The sequence below is a fragment of the Rhineura floridana genome, chromosome 17 (genome assembly GCF_030035675.1).
Source record: "Rhineura floridana isolate rRhiFlo1 chromosome 17, rRhiFlo1.hap2, whole genome shotgun sequence".
Lineage (NCBI taxonomy): Eukaryota > Metazoa > Chordata > Lepidosauria > Squamata > Rhineuridae > Rhineura > Rhineura floridana.
The window spans coordinates 7,748,677-7,770,313 of record NC_084496.1 but is presented as its reverse complement, the minus strand read 5'-3'; the positions used below and the strand labels follow the sequence as shown (position 1 = coordinate 7,770,313).

Below are 21,637 nucleotides of genomic sequence, written 5' to 3'. Positions count from 1 at the left end.
ATGCAGAGCGTAGGACGAGGTCACCGAAAAATAGGCTGCACTCACACAACTCACATTTCACCACAGGCCTGGCCTAGCTGGTAAAAACAGCAGACCTTCCGGCCAGTTAAGGAAAGGTAGGTTGGCACACCTGTAGCAGATAAGAACTAGGTGAGAAGGAGGCTAAACAACTAGACTCACCCATTATGCCCCCTTTGGCTTTTTTTTTTTATAAAAACCATCTCATCTCAATTCTACCTCCAATTCGAAACTCACAGCACAACCCTAACCACATCTACTCAGAAATGACTCCTACTGAATTCAATGGGGCTTACTCCCAGGTAAGAAGCCTGCAAGGGCAAATTCTGTCCATTCCTTTTGCTTGAAATGGAAGTTCCTATGGAAGCAGCCAAACCAAAAACGAATTTAGATATCAAACTTGATCTGATGCCATCATATGATTCGGAGTAGGCGGCAACACCACTACATGATGGCTGCAACAGATTGTAATTTCTTCAAGTCAAGGAGTAGAGAAGTCAGACTTGGGCCCAATTTATATATACAAAAAATAAAACAAAACAAAACTCAAGCAATTATTTTTCCCAGCCTGCACCATTTCATCCTGCAGGTAGAAACTGGCACATGCAAAGGGCTTTCCTCATCCAAACGCATAGAGAATGCCTTCCTTGTGTATAGAAAGCTAGCAGATCAAAGAGAAGGGTTTGGCCTAGCTTTCTCCCTCGCCTGAAATAGCTTACTGCTGGTATAAACTGGGCGTAAAGTTGCACGCCTATCCACACTAAATCAAGGCTGGTCCTACTGTTAGGCAGAGTAAGGTAGCCTCCCTAGGCAACCAGTGCAGGGCTTCATGAAAAACTAAACAGTTACTTGATTTATTACCATAAACCAATTATCATTGTATATTGAGTCCCAGGGAGAGGTGCTTGTAGGATGTTCTGGTGCCATAATAATACCCCTTGACTTGAAGAGAGGAGGACACCATTAGTTGCTCTATCTCAAGTAACAAAATATCATGCCAGCTTTAACTTGAGTGAAAGGCCACATCCACACCACACATTTAAAGCAGTATCATACAACTTTAAACAATCATGGCTTTCCCCCAAAGAATCCTGTGAACTGTCGTTTAAGGGTGCTAAGAGTTGTTAGGAGACCCCTAACCCCTCGCACAGCTACAGTTCCCAGAGTTTCCTAGGAAGAGCGATTGATTGTTAAACCACCCTGCGAATTGTAGCTCTGCAAGGAGAATCGGGCTCTCCTAAGAATTCTCAGTGCCCTTAAGAAACTACAGTTCCCAGGATTCTTTGGGGGAAAGCCATGATTGTTTAAAGTGGCATCATAGTGCTTTAAAGGTATGGTGCAGATGCAGCCTCCCTGCCCTGAGTGGGACTTACTTCCCAGTAAACATGAAACAAGAGTAGTATTAAGAGCCGGGTACTGGCTGAAACTACTCAGTACAACAGCCTCCCCAATCAAAATTAGATGCTCCAGTTCTAGGAGTAGCCACAGAAACAGCTCTACAATGTGAAGCAGTTATGTGCTTGCTCAATTATGGGATGTATTGGAAGAGATAGGAAAACACACAGGGGTAAGTCACTCAACACACGAAAATTCACCAACCCTCAACCCAATCCGCCTTAAAACCATCTAGATAGACCCGTTACCTGCTCTGCTCCGTAGACTGTTGCAAACTGGACAAAGTCCTCGATCCGGACAAAGCCATCACCATCGCCATCCAGGGTATCAAAGACAGCCTGAAGCAGGGGAGCATCATCCAGAGAACTCGTAGACTCATCCTCTATGTGTTCAGCGTGGCCAAATTCAAGAGGTGGGCTAAGATTATTGGGAGAACCCAAAGAAGGAAACAGGTCCACTCCCAGGCCCATCTGGGGAGCAACCGCCAAGTCCAAGGGCCTCAACAAAGGCCTCTGCTGACAGCTTTGGGCCTCGCAACTATCCATATCTAGAGTCCAAGGAGCGCTTGGAAGGAGCCTGTCCAAGGGGCCCTCCTCCACACCAGCCAAGACCAAGCCCTCCCTGACTGGTAAGGCCTCCTGAGGATCTCCTTCACGCCACTCCTCTGCAACCACTTGTAAATCCTGAGGAACGAGAGACTCAGCCTGGCCTAAAGAGCAAGAGGCCAACTGCTCCTCTTCCCTCCACGTTGTGCTTTCCTCAAAGGCCAGGGCCTCCCGGACAGGGGCAAGTCTCACATCCAAGCCTTCCCCGGGGCAATCCGGATCGTTATGATTATCTCCCACACCTGGCTCGGTTTGCCCGTCGCTGATTGGGCCCATCTCCTGCTCCTTCTCCACGCGGTACAAAAATTCAAGGGGGCCGTCGGGGAACAAGGTTTGGCGGGGGTCCATCTTGGCCAACTTCATCCCGTTCAGGACCCGCTCCAGGGCCAAGGGCTTCCCGTCCCCCGGCAAGAGCAAGGCGGAGTGCCCGGCGGGGGTTTCCCGGGAGAGGAGGACGAGCTCGGGACTGGGCAAAGCAGCTCCTCTTCGGGGCTCCAGGAAGAAGTATTTTCCATTGGGGAGAGGTCCCAGAGTCAGCAACGGCGGCTCTCGATCCGATTTGGCCCCTGGATCGGAAAGAGTCATTAGCAAATCCGGATCCATTTTCATCAGAGAAAAACTGAAGGGGGGTGGAGAAGAGCGTGGGTTGCTTCCCCCCGTTTTATTTTAAACAGCAAGAATGTGAGAGGGGGCGGGTCGGAGAATTAGACGGGGGTGTAATTCCGGCCGCTCCGCTTTGCTTTCTGCAAGGAAAGGACCCGATCACTGGTTACGGTGCCGCCGTCGCCACCGCCGGTTTGGACGCAGCAGAGGAATCGCCGCCGCCGCCGCCGCCACCGCCGGCTCTCCTGCAAACCGGAGCGGCGCTCCGAGGCCATCGTCTCGCATCCCTCATCACCTCCGCACCCTTCCCACTTCCTCTCCAGAAGGAAAAGGCACCCCACACCGGGGTTCACACACGCACCCTCTGCTCCGGAGGTGGGACCGATCTATTAGATCATGTGTGGGGTGGGAAATCGATGTTAAGGAAGCGGGAGGTGGGGTGGAAAGGTTTGCAATCCAGCCAAGAGGGCACACGCGCAAAAAGCCAGAATTTTCGATGGAAGGAGTGCCGGGGGAAGGGGGGAATCGGCCGCGCGCGCGCACGCACAAAGGCCAGCGTTTTGCAAAGGAGGGCCCAGCTCAAGCAAGGCGGCCTCCAAAAGGGCGCAGAGAGAGAGACTCCGGTCCCCGGAGCAAAGCAGAGGTGGGGCGTGTGTGCAGGATGCGAAGAGATCGGGTGCCCCCCATTCTTAAAACGCTCCTCAGCCGCCTACCCGACGGGTCTGTCTCCCGGCAGCACGGATCCCCCCTTGCGGCAGCGCGGGCATGGCAGGCGGCGGGCGCCTCGCTTCTTTCTGCAAGCAACCGGCCGGTCGCGACGGAGGGAGGGCTGCTCGGCTTGTGCCTGCCCGGCGGCTTTCAGGCAGGCTCCTCCCGGCCGGGGGGAGGGGAGGAGGAGGAGGCTGGCTTTGTGTGCGGCGTCTCCAGCTCAGGCTCCACCCGTGCCTTGCCTGGTCCGGAAGGAGAGGCGAGGAAGGACCCTGTGTGGCGATATGAACGTTAAGTCTCCACGCATCCGCTCTTCCCTGGGAAAACGCTGCGTTGTGTTCAACTGGCCGACTCGGAGAAGAGCCGTTGGACTGGATGGACCTGAGTTGGTTACTTCCATGAGAAGCCACAGAATAGAGTCGGAAGGGGCCCGTAAGGCCATCAAGTCCATCCTCCTGCTGGACGAAGGGAAGCAGGTTAAAGCATACCCGACAGGTGGCTATTAGGGATGGAAAGATCTGATCGTCTCAGTTTGCTCAGTTTCTCTTTTTCCAATCTTAAATTCAGTTCTCCACATTTCTGCAGCAATTGTGTTTTTTTTTTTTAAAAAAAAGGCCTCATGAAAATTGTCCGGCATTTTTGTGTGAATTTTTCCTAAGCAACACATTTTTGTAGGCAGTTTTGGCTAATGTTCACATTTTTGCTGAACTTACAAGATCTGAACAGGGTGGTTCATGACAGATGCTCTTGGAGGTCACTGATTCATAGGGTCGCCATAAGTCCTAATCGACTTGAAGGCACATAACAACACATTTTGGCTAGCCATTTCTTGTCATATAAGGCATTTTTGCATGTTATTTTCACTCATATATTCATTTTTATGCACAGTTTTCCCTAATATATGTATTTGTTTACGTTGTTCGATTGGTGAACTGCATGACAAAATTTGATGTAAAATTCACCCAAGTGCGAATTTCAAAGGATGGTTGTGTTTCACTTCTGATATTTTTTCAGAAAGTGCGAATTTGATAGATTCGGCTTGAAAGGCGAACTGAGTTGAAATTCTCCGCCATGCTTACAGGTGGCTATCCGGCTGCATCCTGAATGCCTCCAAGCACTTTTTAATAGATTCTCTCTTATATGAATTCTCTGATGAGAAGTAAAACTTTTTTTGCAGCTCAAGTTCTTTACACATTTTGCTTAATATGGTGACCCATCGATTTATTGTTGCACAGATCTTGGATGCCTTGAGTGGGTCAATGGGTCTACTCTGAGTAGGACTAGCCTTGGATCCAACCCAGTAAGTGACAGCTAGGCTGGGGGTAATTTGAGCAGTAGGGGTTGGTGGGGCGGAATGCAGACAGCCCAACAGTAGGTGGAGCCAGAAAGAAATAGCCAACCCCTTCTGGCTCCTCGGGCCCCCATCCTCTTCCCTGCTGAGTTCTACAAGGGCAACGCTGAGACTAAGCAGGAGGAACCTGATGGGCATTGCCACCCCCTGGACTGGTTTTAAGTAAAGAGGTAGGCAAGTGAGGGCTGGCTGAGAGCAGATGGAAGCAGGTGGGCAGTGCTTTGCTCGCCCTAATGGAGCAGCCTCCACCAAACTCAAGGGAGTTCAAATGTGTGCAGGGGAGAGTCATAAAATCAAATTCATTTATTGACTATGTTTCTGTCCTGCCTTTTCCCCAAGCAGCATATTTGCAATTTAAACTGTTTTTAACTTTCTCTTTGACTTGTGTTTGAATTTTATTTTATTTTAATTCTTCTGTAACTGTTTCAGTGACTTTGCCAGCCGCCTTGAAGGCCTTGCTGAGTAGCCAAGGTGGAGCAGAAAAACTTCTAAAATACCCTTGCGAATCTGGCACGGGATATATGAAACTGATCCATCTGCTTTGTTTTGTTTTATTTCAGCTGTTCACATGCCACTGAATCGCCAAAGTTTCTAAGTGGTGTATATCAAGATTGCAAAAAGCACAGAGTGGACAAAATCCATTGGAATTAAGCCTAAAAACATAAAAGTTCCCTAAAATGGTTGCTGAAATAGAAAAGTCTTGGCCAAGTGCCTGAAGTTCAACAGGTAGGGTGGCCTGTTTAATCTCAGCTGGGAGGGAGTACCACAGAATTGGGTCCACAGTGCTGAACAGGCAGCTGGCCCAAGTTTACCTAGTGGGTTTGAGGTGGTTGACCGGGGATTTGAACTCAAGTCTCCCTTGTCCAAGGATCTTCTCGCTCCTCCCCCCCCATCCCACATTTAAATAAATAATAGCTTGTTCAGATGTGCGACTCTTAAAATTAGAGGTGCCCGGCCTCAAGGCTAACTACTAAGGCACAACATTTGACCATGAAGCCTTTCCCTGAAACATGGCAGCTGCCTTAGAGACTGAGGGTGCTTCCAGATAGGTGTTTACTATGGAATGGATGTGGCTCATACCTGCATGTTTTTCGTAGAGTCCACATGACATCATAAGCATCAAAATACTGGTGGTCCCCCCCCTTTAATCTGGATTTTCCTTTTCTGGGAAAAATCTGATATTTTTTTAAAAAGTCACCAACGTCCCATTTGCGATATCTGAAGAGCAGCATTGAGCCCACGATCTGGACGCATCCTCACTGTGGTAAGCCAGTGTTGAGGGACAGAATGCTGTATATGCTTGGAGATACTCTTACTTTTATTTCACATCCTAGGGAACCTGATGCCGTCAGCTCCTGAAGTTGGCCATCCATTTATTTTCTTATGTTAGGGTTGCAGCCTGCTAACTTACTGAGAGTTAGCTCCACTGAAATGAACAGATCTAGGTTAGTCATGTTCATTTTTTAAAATAGGTCTGCTCTGAGTTGGACTAACATTAGATGCAGCTCTTAAATTGTGAACTGCCTTGGGTGCCTTGATGAGAAAAGTGGTATATAAATGCAACCCATCAATAAAGAGCGTTGATCCCTGCTGTCAGCTACTGGCTCAGATAATGCACTAGGTTTCACTATATTTACACTGCAATTGAATAGATTTGGCAGACAAGCATGTATGAATAAAGAAACCGTCCCAAAGCAGGCAAGAATCGCCTTAGCTTTCAAGGCCCTACATGCATTAGCACCAATATATCCATCAAATCGTATTCTGGAATTTAAATCTCAACAACCAACAAGAGTACCCTTCGAACATTCTCTTATCATTCCATCTACCTTTATAATCCGCCGCTCCAATACTAGGAACAAAGCTTTTTCGTGCATAGCTCCCATCTTATGGTATAACCTGCCACCAGAGATCCGATGTTCCTCCTCACTCACGATCTTTCGCTGTCAGTTAAAAACATTTTTGTTTCTTCAAGCTTTTAATGTTAACATTTAAATTGTTATAACTATTGCATTATTGATTTTCTTAATTTTATCTTTTAATTGTATATTGTTTTGTATTAGACATTGTCTTATTTGTTCGCCGCTCTGAATTCTAAGAACTAGGGCGGGATATAAAATGTTTAAATAAAATAAATAAAATAAAACAAGTCAACTGCCCGCGCCGCTATTCTTGTGGAAAAGCTTTCTGTGAACCGCAACATTTATTGCCTTTCTGGCTCCATCCGCTGCCGCAGTTTCAGCCATAATGTCACACCCGCAAGCGTAAGTCGCTTTCCCAACTCCCCCAGCCCGCTTGATGCGCATGTGCCCGAAGGAGGGTGATTTAAAGGGCCAGCTCTTTTTAAACCCACTCTCCATCCCAGCACCATGGAAAACATTTAGCATGTTGCTCGGGGACAAGATTTAACTCTCGCGGTTCCTGGCAGGTTGTGCGCAGCACCTGCCTTTCCTTTTTTTGACCTTTTCTGTGGACTTTCAACTACTTAACTGGTTTTATCAAGGGTGCAAAATGAGCTCACATACTTTTTCCAAGGGATCAGGAACCTCAGTCCTCGCAGCCAAATATGGCCCCCCAGATCTTTCTGTCTGGCCCTTGGGGCTCTCCCCAGGCCAGTCTCTAAGCCACACCCCTCATTGGCTTCACACCCAGAGTGTTTTGGCCCGGCTTGCTCGCCTGGATTGGAACTGAGAGAGGTGTGCGAGAGTGTGTCGGGACTAGCCTACTATACAAAAAAGTCAAATTTACATTCATGGCTCCGTCCACTTTTGCCTCTGGACCTGCCCTCCACTGATATGCGGCCCCTGGGAAGTTGCCCAGAATGGAATGCGGCCTTCAGGCTGAAAAAAGTCCCTCAGCTTTGTGTTATAGGATCAGCATAATGCGATTAGTATTTACATTTCTATCCTACCCTTCCTCCCAGGAGGAGGAATATAGACACAGCAATGGGGAACCACAGCCAATCCTGCACATGTCATATCATGTGGAAAACTTGTATGTTCCACACTGCATTTTAGACACACACCAATAGGCAGGGCTGGTGCCAGCATGGCTGAGCCCTTGGGCACCAGCCTGCCTCACGCCTGCGGCGCCATAGCCCATCACCCCCCCCATAGGCAGCAAGGTGCTAACGAGCCTGCCCATGCACCCCACTTCCTCTTGTGTGAATGATGTGTAGTGCACATGCCTGCCATCAACCAAGATGGTGGCAGGGACATCAGGCCCTTAGGGAAGTCCCCCCCCTTGGATGATGGTAGGCATACGCGCACAGCATGCATAACATTCACACTAATGAGAGAGATAGGTGTGGTTTATGGGTAGATGTACTGAAGCCACGCTGTCTGTATGTGTGTGTGTGGGTGCCTGGGAGCTTCCTCTCGTGACCTGCAGGACCCAACACTGCTGTGGATCATGGAACGTGGGCACAACCTCCCATCCTAAGGAGGGGCTCTTCAAGGGCCCTTGGCCAGGGCCTAACCTGACTGCCCTCTGGCACCAGCCCTGCAAGTAGGGCTTCCATGAATCCCAGTTTATACACCTCACCAGGCCCAGTAGGCCTATTTCAGCTAAAAGAGCTTTTCAAACCCAGGTGACCCTTACAAGTTCATTGATAGGGAGGGAAGGATCTACCCATGTCGGTTCTCTTAGTTTCTCATTGCCCAGTCTTGAATTCATTTCTGCAGCTACTTGTGATTTACCAAAAAAAAAGGAAAGAAATCCTCACGAAAATACTTCAATGTTTTCACACAACTTTCTCCTAATTAACACATATTTCTGTGGTTTCGAGTAAGGTACAAAGTTTTGCAAGCAATCTCAATATAATGCACTTTTGCATGATTTCACTAATATATTCAATTTTATGCACACTTTCCCAGAATATATGCATATTTTTTTTGGTCAAAATTTGGATAAGTGCAAATTTCTCGAAGGATGGCTGTGTTTCAGTTCTCATATCATCTTGGAAAGAGCAAATTTAATAAATTTGGCTTTAAATGAGAACTGATTGACTTTCTCCCCCATCCCTCACCATGACCTTCTCCTGAATTTGGGAGCAGAGGTGAAATCTGAATCCAGGTCTTTGTGGCTCATCACAGCTCACACGCTATGTGGCACCAGGGCTCGCTCCTCTCAACATTCACAGCGATTGATCCTGAAGCAAACACCTTTCCAGACCCATAATTCTCAAACCAAGGGAACCCTTACAAGTTTATTGGTGGGAAGGAGTTTTCGCTGACAAACTCAGCTGTGATTTTTGTGGCAGCTATGCAGGTGAGACAGGCACAGGAGCCCTGAGAGAGCAAAATGTTGGCAACCCAAGTGGACAGAAAGGAGTCAACCTAGATTTCCCTTCTGTGTCTCTAGCCAGCCCTGAGCCAGCTCCTCGGGCTGTTCCCTTCCTCCTTCCTCCTCCCACTAGGAACTGCCTTTTCTCCCTCAGCGCCATGCCCTTTTGTGACATCACAGACAGTCAGCCAATGGCAACCCCTGGGGAAGCACCTGCGCAGCCTCCTATTACCCATCTTGGGAGGAAAAGGTGAAACACTACATTCAAGGTAGATGTATTTAAGACATTTATTTAGGAATAAATAAGCTGGCTTGACACCAGCCAGCTTCAAGCCACAATCCCACTCATCCCATGGCATCCCGCTGCTGGATGACCACCTCCTTTCCTCTGCCAATTCTCTTCCATGTGGAAGGAGACCTCCCCGTGCTGAATGCAGCAGTGTGGTGCCAAATTCAGAAGTGCCACGCCCTCTTCTAATGTCAGACAATCTTCTAAGATTATAGAATGATCTGCCCAAGCTTGAATACTGCTTTCTGCTTTTCTATCACTGCCACCGTTTCTCACTGCCAAGGGATATCGCTTGAATTACTAAATTCAGTGTCTACATGTTTTATCTCCTGCTGCTACCAAACTGCGTGATGGATTCACTGTCTCTTCTTCTGCATTTGGAGAATTCTCACTCTCCACAGCTTGTCTTGGCTTTTCGAAGTAGGAACTAATAAAGGGTTGCAATTGACACTCAGTGGAACTCTCCTCAGTGGCTAACACACTCCCCTTTCAGTGCTGAATGGCTCATAGTCATAGGCACACTGCTGGAACCCGGTCCCCCCAAAAGTAAGGTGTCTATGACCCTCCAGGACCCCAGACGACTACACCCTTGGCTGAATGTCACAGATGTTGCCCACCGTCTTCTCTTAGGGGAAGTGGCAGTGGCTTTTTTGTTAGTCCACCTTTATATCCACCCAACTGCCATGTGCTTTTGTGACATCACAGCCCACAGCCAATGGCAACAGCTGGGGAAGACATGATCATAACCTCCTGTGATCTCAGAATTGTGAGCACACCTCAGCTGTGATTTGTTCATTTGCTTGATTCATTATGTAAAAGATTTATAGCCCATGCCTTATCTATACTGATACCGGTGGCAGAGAGTGCCTGGGAGGATAGCTGCTGTTCCACGATCTGCGTCAGCACCGGGTCATGGGACACATGCATCTGCCCAGCCCTAGCAACAGGAGCCCCTCTCAATACCAGGGGCCCTTGGCCAGTGCCCAACCTGGCTGCCTGCTGGCGCTGGGCCTAGTCCCCTGCCTGAAAACCTGGAGAGCTGCTGCCAGTCAGTGTGAACAATACTGAGCTAGATGGGCCAGATGGTATAAGGTAGCTTCGTATGTCAGCCAGACTCATTTTGATGGGGCCTGCACAGGATATTTGCCCAGTGGGCTGTGCTGCCTCCCACATTAAGAGCGGAGATGGAACACCACTGGATTTTCTGCATCAACCACTACAGTGGCGTGGGCTTCCTCCACAGCCTGTAAATGTCATTGTTCTGTTCATTTCCCCACCGCCACAACTATTCATTATATAACCTGATTCTCTCCCACACACGGCACATACCAAAGAGCAAACAAGAAAGAATGCTAAAATACGACCAGCACCTCAGACAGCTCCTTGAAAGTTCCGCCTAAAAGCTGGAGCGGATGCATTGCCCCACTGACATGGGGGCCACCAGTCTCCCCTGAAGTGGAGTAATGCATATTACAGTCTAAAGAAGAGGACTCTGTAAAAAAAAAGGAAGTTCCCAGAGTTTCCTAGGAAGAGGGATGGATTGAGCATTACACCCTGCTAGGAATTGTAGCTCAGTGAGGGGAATCAGAATCTACCAACAACTCTCAGAATCCTTAAGAAACGACAGCTCCCAGAATTCTTTTAAGGGTAAGCATGCCTGTTTAAAGTGGTATGCAGGGCTGGCGCCAGACATGACTGGGGGCCCTTGGGCACCAGCCTGCCCCGGGCCCACAGCGCCCACCCGCATGTGTGCTGGCCCTGGTGGCCTGACACTGCTTTAGATGTATAGTGCAAATGAGGCCTAGGAGTAGAGCTGGGTTGGGGAATCCTGTGCCCCCCCCTGGATGTTGTTGGACTCCAACCCCCATCAGCCTCAGGTATCATGGCCAATGGTCAGGAGTATGATGGGAGTTGGAGTCCAACAGTATCTGGAGGGCCATCAGTTCCCCACTGCTGGATAGAGTCATGCTACCTTACTGCACCACATGTTTGCCCTTGTTTTCTCCAAAAGATGAATATCAAGACAGGCAGCACAACTGCTGGAAACATACCCTCATTCTCTTGAGCGCGCCTCCTCCCCCCCCTTCTAGAAATCTGACATAGTTAAAATAAACTCGCCGAGCCATATTAAGACAAAAAAAAAGAGAGAAAGCTGTTCCTAACGCTGAATCACACAGAATTTCTGGGCTACACCGCCACAGACGGTGCCTTTGTTATGTGCTGCAGCTATTTATTATACCTTTATTTAGCCTGAAGCGAAAACTGAACTCAGGTCCAAATAAGGCAAGAGAAATCTGTCACTTGAAGTAAATAGAAAAGGATGGATGGAATTGCATAACGCCAAGGCTCAGAAGGAGAACAAATGCAAGGTTGTGTCAGTTGCCATTGAGATCTTACCGCTAGCAAGAGTCGGAGCCCAACTACACATGATGCGCAGGCATGTGCTCCTTTGGAAATAAAAGAGCCATTTCAGAGGCTTTGAGTTAGTGTGGGGGAATGCTGGAGCTAAAGGCCTCATTGTTAGGTAATTAAATCCATCTCTATTTACTTCAAGTGACAGATTCCACTTCTCATATTTGGACCTATCACCTTTGTGGCCATTAAAAACATCTCCAGCCACTTTGTAACCCATGGAGTGAAAACATACAGGTACCTGGATTTGCCGCCATGGTGTCCTGGCCAACCCACTGGATCCAGACTCAGACTCACTGGTATGTTTCTCTCCATTGCATTTAATGTGGAATGTCAGCTTAGAGCATTACATGAATCAGCTTACGGGTTACACAAGATTCCGTGTCCTTATGCAGCAGTGCAAAGCATTACTTACTCGAGCTAAGATGTTGTTGCAGCAACGAGACATGCCCCTGCGGGCCCCTGAAGAAGGTTTAGGGCGGGCTCTCTCTGTTTGCAGGAGGAAGGTGTCTCTGGGCAGGACTGGGTTAACAAGCGGGCACTCCTACAAACCGGGTGATGGGTGGGTGTCAGTTGCGCCCGTCTGTGGATCAGCTGGCGCATCCTTGACAGCGGGAGCAGAGGCAGGTCTTCTTTGGACACTACCTCTGGTCCAGCTTCCGATTCTCCCTCCCTTAGCGGAGATGGCAGTGGTGGCGAGGGTGAAGAGGGAGGAACAGGGGCCAGCTCACTGTCCAACAGCAGCTGTTGTTCAGGAGGAACTGGGACTGAGGGGGCGGTGCTGTCCCTGTCTAAAGAGCTGAAGCCTACTCCTGTTTCAGCCTCTTGCCATCGCAACCCACTGGGTCCATCTCCTGGGTTCCAGCTCTCCCCTTCCCCTTCCAGATCACTCCAGGAATGCTCCACGGGGCCCATGACACACAGGGCACACAAGAAGCTAGGTGGGTGGCTTTGAATGGAAATAGAGCTGGAAGAGAAAGGGTTCAGCAGCATAGCATGCCCTGCCCTGTCCTGCCCCAGCTGCTGTTCCTCTGTGAAATCTGTGGTCTCAGAAGAAACCTGAGGTCAGCATCCAGGAGTTTTCCAGGATATACCATTCCGTTCCCCTCCCCACCCCCATCTTGTAGTATTTGGAGTTTGGAACAGGAGATGGTTAGTAGAGCCAGAAGTATTGCTGGAGTCTGCCTCAATCACCCTGGCAAAATGGCAAAGGGCCTATTTTGTTAAGGAAACTATAGATGATGTGTTTCCATGGGAACTAATTGTTAAGACAATTTTTTAAACTAGGTTTTCTGTCTAATGCTGGAAACCACCCTGTGATTACTAATGTGGTTAGTACATATATTTGGTTAATAAAAAAAACCCACACAAATCTTTCGTAAGTCTCTGCATAGCTAGGAAGTACCTGAAAGTGGGTGTGCCTATATCTCTTTCTCCTCCCTGCCCCCCAATATACCTAGTTAGGGAGGTTATAATCCAGGTATCTGTGTTTGCAAAGTACTATAGACTGCAGTTTGAGTTAGAGGGTGAAAAAAAAGAGAGACATAGTGAGCTGAATAGTGGGAAGCTGTGTAAGCTAATAGCATCAGCAGATGCAGGGATGCCCTGTCTGAAAATCTGATGGTGTTGTGACCCCTGAATCGAGCTGTGATCTGGGCACGGAGTCAGAGGCTGCAGGGGCCTCAGATGGGGAGCTGGATCAGCTTCAGGGGTCAGAGTTGATTGCTGAAAATAGGAAAATCATTGCACCTGAGGCTTTTGCACCAGAACCCCCAGAGGAACCTCTCAGACCACTGGGGCCTACAGGGCCAGAGCCTGGATCCTCATGGGCCCCTTACCTTGAGCCTGAAGAACCCACCGCACATCGCCAATCCAGCAGCGCAGGGAGCACACTGGAACCGAGGAGTGCCCCTCTTAGGCCAAAGGGTTGGCCCTTTACGACTCCTTAGTTCTTTGCAAGGAGGTGGAGCTTAGAGGCGGTAGTCTGGAGACAGAGCCGGAACAGGTCTCAGTCTGCTCCCAAACCTTGGTGGAATGAGTTGCTCATTGATAGCTACCCATGGTCTGGCAACAGTTGACATGTCTCTGGCCTTGCTGCTTTCTCTATGGGAACTGCTGTTGGCCCAGAACACATTACAGATATGGAGCAGTGGATTGGGTTGTGCGTTGGGAGGGCTTAAGCTGAGCCTCCACCTATGCTCAACCTGTGTATCCGTAAATAAACTAAAATGCCACAGACCTCCACTGAGCTCCTTCCAAGGGAAGCAAAACCCAGGTAAGTGCTGAACTCCTCAAACTTCTGGCTGGGCAGAGAAGTGGGATAAGCACTCTGGGCTCCTTCTGGGTGGAAGGGTGGGACATAAATGAATTAATTAAATAAAAATAGAGCTATTCTTCTGGAATTTGGCCTGTCCAGCTGGACTCCTTCTTCCATAAATGTCAAGAAAAGACACGCTCATGGTTTGGGGAGTGTATTTTCTATCCCAGTGAGATTTCCAATCTACGGTGGGCTGATATCTTGACCCCAGAGAACATTTGCGTCTGTGGTGTCAGAGGAAGTGTGCTTGACAATACTCAGACGCCAAGAGCCAGAAAACACTTATTTGTTACATTTATACCCCACCTTTCTTTTCATGGTAGAAACCCAAGGCGGCTTACATATGGTCCCCAAGGAGGTCTCCCATCCAGGCGCTGACCAGACCTAACCCTGCTTAGCTTCATCAGGGAGCTGTCATCATGTGCCTTCAGACCATAGTATGGGAATCCTGTGCTGTTTGTTGACCTGTCCCTAACCCTTTTTCTATGAAAAAAACAATGAGGTGTTTTTTACTGCCCAAATCCACTAACATTGGTTGGGGTAGTCAATCCACCCCAATGCATTTCTGGGTGTGTTTTTTTTGTTTCCAGCAGGAAAATGATTCGTGGTAACTGGCTGACAGTTGGGGACCTTGTATGGGTGACAATTTGTGACAAAATCCTGGAAAGGTTACTCTGTAGGTCTACTTATGTGCAAATTGCACATTGAAAACTGCGCTGGGGCTCGGTTTTTGCCCCACAAAACTGGATGCTCTGGCAAAGTCGTGTTTCCGTAGCAAAAAGCGATGAACAAAATCGCCCCAATCTCCTTGCTTTCAGCAGATGTACTTCAGTACATCATCACTGTTCACAACAAGATTGTTTAAGTCAAAACTGCGTGGGTCATCATTTCTTCCACCTCTCCCCCACCTCCCCAGAAGAAAGCATTCAAACTGTAAAGGAACGGAAGCAGACTCAGTTTTGCCTTGCAAGCCCACCTTCCCCTTGGAGACGGGTGAAGTGGGTGGGGAGAGCAGACGGGTTGTTCCGTCAAGGGGCAGCTGCAGCTGCTGTGACTCAACTCCAGCAGATGGAACCTACAGAGAGCAGCACTCAAGGTAAAGTTCGCCTTCCACTTCTACAAGTGGGAACGATAACAAAATGTTGCAGCATGGAGTGCTCCTCTTCAAGGTGCCAGCCAGCCAGCCAGCCATGCTCTTTCCCCAAACACCCCATTCCACACACACACACACACAACAGACACTCAGCATCCAATTGATTATGGCCTTGCAGACTCTTGCATTGTCAGAGACTTCATGTGCCACCCAAGCACGTGCTTTGGCAAGCTGACAGGCCTTGCTCTTAACCTCACCCAAGTTCAGGTTGCTTGTCAGCTATGATGCTGTTCTATTACCTGCTGGTTGCTATAGCAACCAGAAGGGCCTCTGCACAGTAGTGGGAAGGCCGCAGGGTGGCAGCTTGAGGAATCCCATTGGCTCCCCAGGGGAGGACGGATTAGTTACCTAGCAACGGTTCACTTGACAACCTTCCATGCGAGGGAAGGAGAATGACAGGCAGGAGCCTGCCCACTCGCACCGCAGTCCTGAGCAGCAACTGCAATGCTTGTTTACAACAAACACGCAACAGGGGTGGGGAGCCCTTTTTTTCAGCCCGAGGGCCGCATTCCCTTCTGGCCAGCCTGCCAAGGGCCGCATGCCAGTAGGGGGGGCGGGTCCAGACACAAAAGTAGGCGGAGCAACAAATGTGAATGTGACCTTTGTGTAATAGGCCAGTTTCTACCCACAGTTGCCCATGCCTCCATCTAGGCAAGGCGAGAGGCAGGATCGGTGTCCCAAGGCACATACCAGCCAGCCAGTCAAAGCAGAGCCGCCAAGGATTGTGGCTAGGGAGGGGGTGTGGCCTGAGCAGACCCCAGAGGGCCAGACAGAGAGATCTCGAGGGCCACATTTGGCTTAAATGCTGCACGCTCACAACTTGCCCATATTTTCCTATCTTTCCAGCAGCCATTGCGAGAGGAAAAAGCATCCTGGTGGTTTTTTAAATTGTTTTTAATGCCGTATTTTTAAATTGCTATAACCCACCCTGGGTCCTTTGGGTGAAGGGGGGTAATAAATGATAACGAATAATCCTAAGCAGAACCCAGAAAGCTATGCCAGCAGCAGCCGCTACCCTTCTTTCAGGAGACCCACAAGAGCAGCCCTCCTGCATCAGACTGTGCAATATTGTTATTTGCTCGTTGCTTTTTACAGAATAAAGCAGCTATCAAAATCCTAAAATATAGAGTTTATCAAACTTCTAAAATCCATAGCCCAATAAAGCATAAGAATATTAATTTTTTAAAAGTGTTTAACGTTTCATCAACAAGAACAAAAAAAAGGAAGAACCATACCCTACTGAAAGGTAAACACAAAACCAGGGCAGAATCATGCCACATTATGACTAAAGTAAGATCCAACAGCCTAGATAAAGGGAAAGGGTTTGCCCGGTGCTTAAAGGCTGACAATGTTGGCGCCAGGCCCAATTTGATGATGCCATTTAGTCCTATGAATAAATGTGGGTGTTAAATGCCAAAAACCACAACAGGAGAGGATAGTGAGCAATGAAGAAAGCAGGTCTGTTCTAGCCAAGGGCAATACAATTAAGCATTCACTGATGGATGTGTGAATGCTGCAAAAAAAGGAGGTGGTGGAATTAAACAAAGACATAATATAGGCGAGGTTACGGGACAGAAACTATTTTCAGGACTCATTTTCTATCCCATGGGAGTTACCTGAGGATGATGCAGAAAGCTGGAGTGGGGGTGGGTGGGGAAGAGTATGACAATTCATGTAAATGAGCTCTTGTCTCATTAACAAGGCTGTCTGTGTATGCCTTAATTCTAGAAGCACATAAAAAGCACAGAAGAATGTCAGCCCCAGGTAGAGAATTCAGACTTTTAAAACCTCAGCTTTCATTTAATACAAGAGAAGAGAACAAGTTTCTGGTCCTCATGACTCTAAAAAGTGGAGACCAGTGGCTTCAGTATCAGTGGGGCAGTGAGTCCATTCCAAGTTAGCACCTTGGACAGCTCCTTGAAAGTTCAGACTAAAACCCGGAACGTATTCACTACACCACTGACTTTGGAGCCACCCGTCACCACTGGTTGGAAACGTACATGTGAAAAGGTGGGGGCAACTACTCTTCTTGGCAATCACTCGTGACCGAGTAAGATTGTCTTCCAAAATAAAGTCTTTAACAAAGGATCCATCTGAATCTGTATCCATCGCCGATGTACCAGCTCATGACTAGGGGCTTCTGGATTTCACAGTCCTGCCTGTCGTGATTCACTGATCGCCATGGGACTTTTGTTATGGAAGACACCTGTGTGTGAATTTGTTTTATGTGGGGAGATCGGTGAACGACGATCAACACACAATCTTGACAGAAAAAGGCTTTGATCCAATGGCATGGGTACTACGACAATTGGAAGTCCTTTATCTGCTGCAGCCTTCATCCGCCTTCACAGCCGTTGTAACATACACATTGTTATCCTCCGCCTGTTCTGCCGTTGAGGACTTTCTTGGGTCGTTCTTTGTCTGGTTCCTCTCCCTTGACCTTACCGCCATGGGTGACCCTGCTGGGAGTACACGATTCCCGACGGCATCGCTCACAGGGTTCATTGGAACACACAAGCCCACTCACCACTACAAGGTGACGATCCAGCAAGGGGGCAACTACTAAGGGCAGCTAACAATCCCAGGAGTTGGGGGTCAGGGCTTCAGTGCTACATGTCACTCCTGACTACCACCTCCCATTTTGCAAACTAGCAAAACTAAAATTAAGGAAAAAAGTGGAAATGCAAAATGAGAAATTATACAAGTTACAGAAGCCTTTTCCCCCCTGATGCACTTATTTTTTAAAAGCACAGACTACATATAGCACTGGTCACAATTTACCACTTGTGGGGTCACTGGAAATCTGAGCTCAGAGGAGAGCTTCCCTTTCTGATGACCAGTGTTTGAGGAAGAGCTGTGGCTCAAGTGTTGAAGCACTTATTTTGTGTGCAGAAGGCCCCAGTCCCAAGTCAGCTCCAGGCAGGGCTGGGGAAAACTCCTAGCTGAGATGGATGACTGATCTCACTTGCTATGAGTCAGCTTCTTCTGTCCCAATAAGGTAATGCAGGACTGTGGAAAAACATCCTCTGATTTGTACAGAGAACACCCACAAGCCACCTGCATCAACCTCAGAGTTTTCCCTGTAGGATGAATTTCACCAAAAGAGGTGCTGTGCCAACTTTTGCCCCTACTCTTTACAGTTTACAGCAGACGGAAAAGAGATCTCTAAAATGAACACTCGTTTTTGTGATGTTGCTACAGTATAACAGGCAAAGACCTGCAGTGAGGGATCTAAACCAGAGGTTCCCAAATGGTGAACCACCAGTGGTTCATGAACATCATTCAGGTGGTCCATGGCATGTGTCCACATTAAATATTCACCTTGATTTTTGAATGCATTTTTATTGCTGCGTTTATTCCTTCTGTTGCGTTTTCCTGGATTGCAACTTGAATTCTATGGAATGCAAACTGTCATACAACGAAGGCAATGCTCGAAATAAAAGGAAAACGAACAGTCACTCAGCATCTAGGACAGCACATTAACACTGCCACATCAAGCAGAAAAATAATTAAGTGGCCTGCCAAGACCATCAGCAGTTTTCAAGTGGTCCATAGCAAAAAAAGTTTGGGAACCACTATCTAAATCAAGGGATAATTCCCCACCATTGTATTTAGAAACAAACAACACACTGCTCAGAGGAGCAGGCACCTTCACAGCCGACGTAGTTTCTTAGCACAGTATTAGTTTGAATTTCAGGGTCAGGTGGCTTGAACAACACATGATGCTCAGCTGTGCATAGTACCTCCCCCAATTCAAACAGGGCAAAAAGTCCCACACCTCTCATATAGGAGTAAGCCAAATTATAAGGATGCTCGATGAATACTAAACAGCAGTGACAGGAGGATACTGATCAGCAGTAATCATGGCGAAGGCTATCAATGGCTACTAGCCATTGTGGCTATGTTCTGCCTCCAGTGTCGGAGGCAGTTTGCTTCTGAATACCAGTTGCTGGAAACTGCAGGAGGGGAGTGTCCTTGCGCTCAGGTCTGCTTGCGGGCTTCTCACGGGCAACTGGTTGGCCACTGTGATGACAGGATGCTGGACTAGACAGACCACTGCCCTGATCCACCAGGGCTCCTCTAATGTTCTTACAGCAGCAGGTATTTTCCATACAAAAGCAGCGGCTAAGCAGGGCAACTCACAACCTTTCCAGAACAAATCCACCATAGTCTAGTATCCAAGAGTCAATAAGGAAGAGAAACAAATTTCTTAATGCATATTCTATAAAATTCATACATGTTAAACAAACAGTACATGAGCAACTGCAGATCTTACGGTAATCAGAAGTTCCCAAACCTTTTTCCCCACGGACCACTGTGGGAGAAAAGAGCTGATGGTCTTGGTGGACTGTGATGTTCCTGTATTAATGTATATATGGTAAGTGCTGTTTGTATAGAAGATACATGGTAAGTGGAATGAAAGAGGAGGGGGGAGTAAATGAGCAGTAGAATGCTGGATGATTGGCTGAGTGTTTGGATGGCTGAGAGTATAAATGGAAGGATGACAGTTGAATCTGGGTGGACGTGAGTGGGTTGTTTGAGAGGTGTTTGGTGGACGTGAGTGGGTTGTTTTGGTGGAGTTGGGAGGTGGGTGTGAGTTGGTGTATGTCAGGAGAGTGTGGAGAAGGAGGGAGGTGGAGTTCGGATTAGTAATAAGTCAAATATCACAGTAATAGATGAAACCATAAGCTTGTAGATCATTATCAAAGTTATCTTGTTATTAATGTCATTTAATAAAAACTATATTTGGTTTACCGAAGGCCTGATCCTTGGCTGGGGTTTCACAGACCAGAAGGGAGGGTAAGGTAATGACCAAGGCTGAAGGGAAACAGTAACAAATGGTGGCAGCGGTGAAGAGGAGATTATAACATTCATAAGTATCTAGAGCAACCCTGAGTTATGAGTTATCTGCAGTGATACAAGGGGGTTGGGAACAGCATAGTCACGCAGTCACAAATATAACCGGATAGGGAGACTCAGGCAAGGTCTCTGGGAACATTGGTTGTAGAACGTGACTGGTGGTGCTGCCTAGCAGGGGGATCTATTGAGATCTGTGCTAGAGCGGGGAGAGAAACCATAAAAAAAGGACAGTCCGGACTGGTGGAGTCCCTGGTGGTGCCTAGTGAAAGGCAGTAGCCACGAGCAGGTAGGAACCTGACAGGGAGAGCCAGGGAAGGACGCCTCACATGGACCGCTGAATCATTTTCCTTCCTGTTGTAGCTATTATAATGCAGTGTATGATTTCTTCCTGTATTTTTATTGCATCTTTCATTTTGTTTGTTTTATTGCATTGCAGTTTGTATTCCATACGATTATAAGGAATAAAAGAAGTGGTAAAAATTCAGTTAAATCAATTGTGGACATGCCACAGACCGCTGGAATGAAGCTTGTGGTCCGCAGACCACATTTTGGGAGTCCCTGTAATAAATGGGAGACTACTGCTGTTGCCAATACTCTATTCCATAAACTGCCCAGCAGTGTAGTGGCAAATGCAGAAGTGCAGGGTCTCGTCATGACAGTAATAGCCACACCCCCTCCCATTCTTTTGTTTTATTTTGCTGCTGGATTGAGAATGAGATCCTTGTTAATGCCTTCTTCCACAACAACAGACATCCCTAGGAGCCAATCAGCAAATTTCCCTCACCCCAGGGAGAGGTAGTTCCACAGCACTGGGGTTGTGCCCTGAGTCACCCCGAGACGCTGCAGGCGCAAGACGTTAGGCCCCTAAGAAAGATCACGTCACACACAGTAAGAGGGTGATGTAATTTTGGTTGAAGCTGCCAAAGTGGACTTCGAATATATGAAGAACAATGTAACTCCTCAGTTCGGTATATTAAAGGCAGGCAGTGGGTTGCTTGGTGGGGTTTAGAGAGTTGTTTACCAGGAGGGAGGTGGAGTTCGGATTAGTATCGAGTAAAACCATATGCTTATGTGCCTTAAGAAATCTTGTTAATCTTGTTAGCTTTGTTATCTGTAATAAATACTTAATTTGGTTTACCAAAGGCCTGATCCTTGGCTGGGGTTTCACAGACCAGAAGGGAGGGTAAGGTAATGACCAAGGCTGAAGGGGAACTGTAACAAATGGTGGCAGCGGTGAAGAGAATAACAATACCAGTATTCAGAGTCTCTGGGAATACTAGTATTGGGACGTTACTGGTGGTTGCCTAGCAGGGGGATCTGTTGAGATCTGTGCTAGAGCGGGGAGAGAAACCATAAGAGAGAGCGGTCCAGACTGGTGGAGTCCCTGGTGGTGCCTAGTGACAGGCAGTAGCCACGCGCAGGTAGGAACCTGACAGGGAGAGCCAGGGAGGAACGCATCACACAGGAGCCTCCTGTTTTAACGTTTAAATGTCTGCTAAAAACCTTTCTGTTCCATCACACTTATGCAGGCAATTGGGAAGATGTCATTTTGCAATTGTTGAACTTTGCTATTATTGTATTTTTAATGTTTTTATTGTATGGTGGTGGTTGTTTTAACTTGTTGCAAACTGCTTTGATGTTT

General features: G+C 47.8%; 2 protein-coding genes across 7 annotated transcripts in view; one reads left to right on the top strand and one right to left on the bottom strand.

Annotated features, from left to right (window-relative positions):
• RAB11FIP3 (RAB11 family interacting protein 3) overlaps positions 1–3,523 on the bottom strand; it is a 111,782-nt gene extending 108,259 nt beyond the window's left edge. For 2 of the 6 annotated variants that reach the window (XM_061599335.1, XM_061599340.1), the window contains exon 1: positions 1,662–3,519. In XM_061599335.1, coding sequence (XP_061455319.1) covers positions 1,662–2,627 — 966 coding nt within the window. In that variant the 5' untranslated portion in view covers positions 2,628–3,519. Of the gene's footprint in view, positions 1–1,661 lie in introns of all 6 variants that reach the window. The other 4 variants (XM_061599337.1, XM_061599333.1, XM_061599334.1 and 1 more) reach the window with 4 other exon arrangements.
• On the top strand, positions 2,108–6,756 carry LOC133371687 (uncharacterized). Its single transcript, XM_061599341.1, has 2 exons — positions 2,108–3,824; positions 5,241–6,756. The coding sequence occupies exons 1-2, from the start codon at positions 3,038–3,040 to the stop codon at positions 5,273–5,275; spliced, it is 822 nt and encodes a 273-aa protein (XP_061455325.1). The 5' UTR covers positions 2,108–3,037; the 3' UTR covers positions 5,276–6,756.
• Positions 6,757–21,637: the final 14,881 nt, after the last annotated feature.

Bases quoted from the DNA above. Each gene is read 5' to 3' on its own strand.
- LOC133371687 (XM_061599341.1), top strand. From the start codon at position 3,038: ATGTTAAGGAAGCGGGAGGTGGGGTGGAAAGGTTTGCAATCCAGCCAA. The intron at 3,825-5,240 runs GTGGCTATTAGG...GTTTTATTTCAG, and splicing joins GGTTAAAGCATACCCGACAG to CTGTTCACATGCCACTGAAT.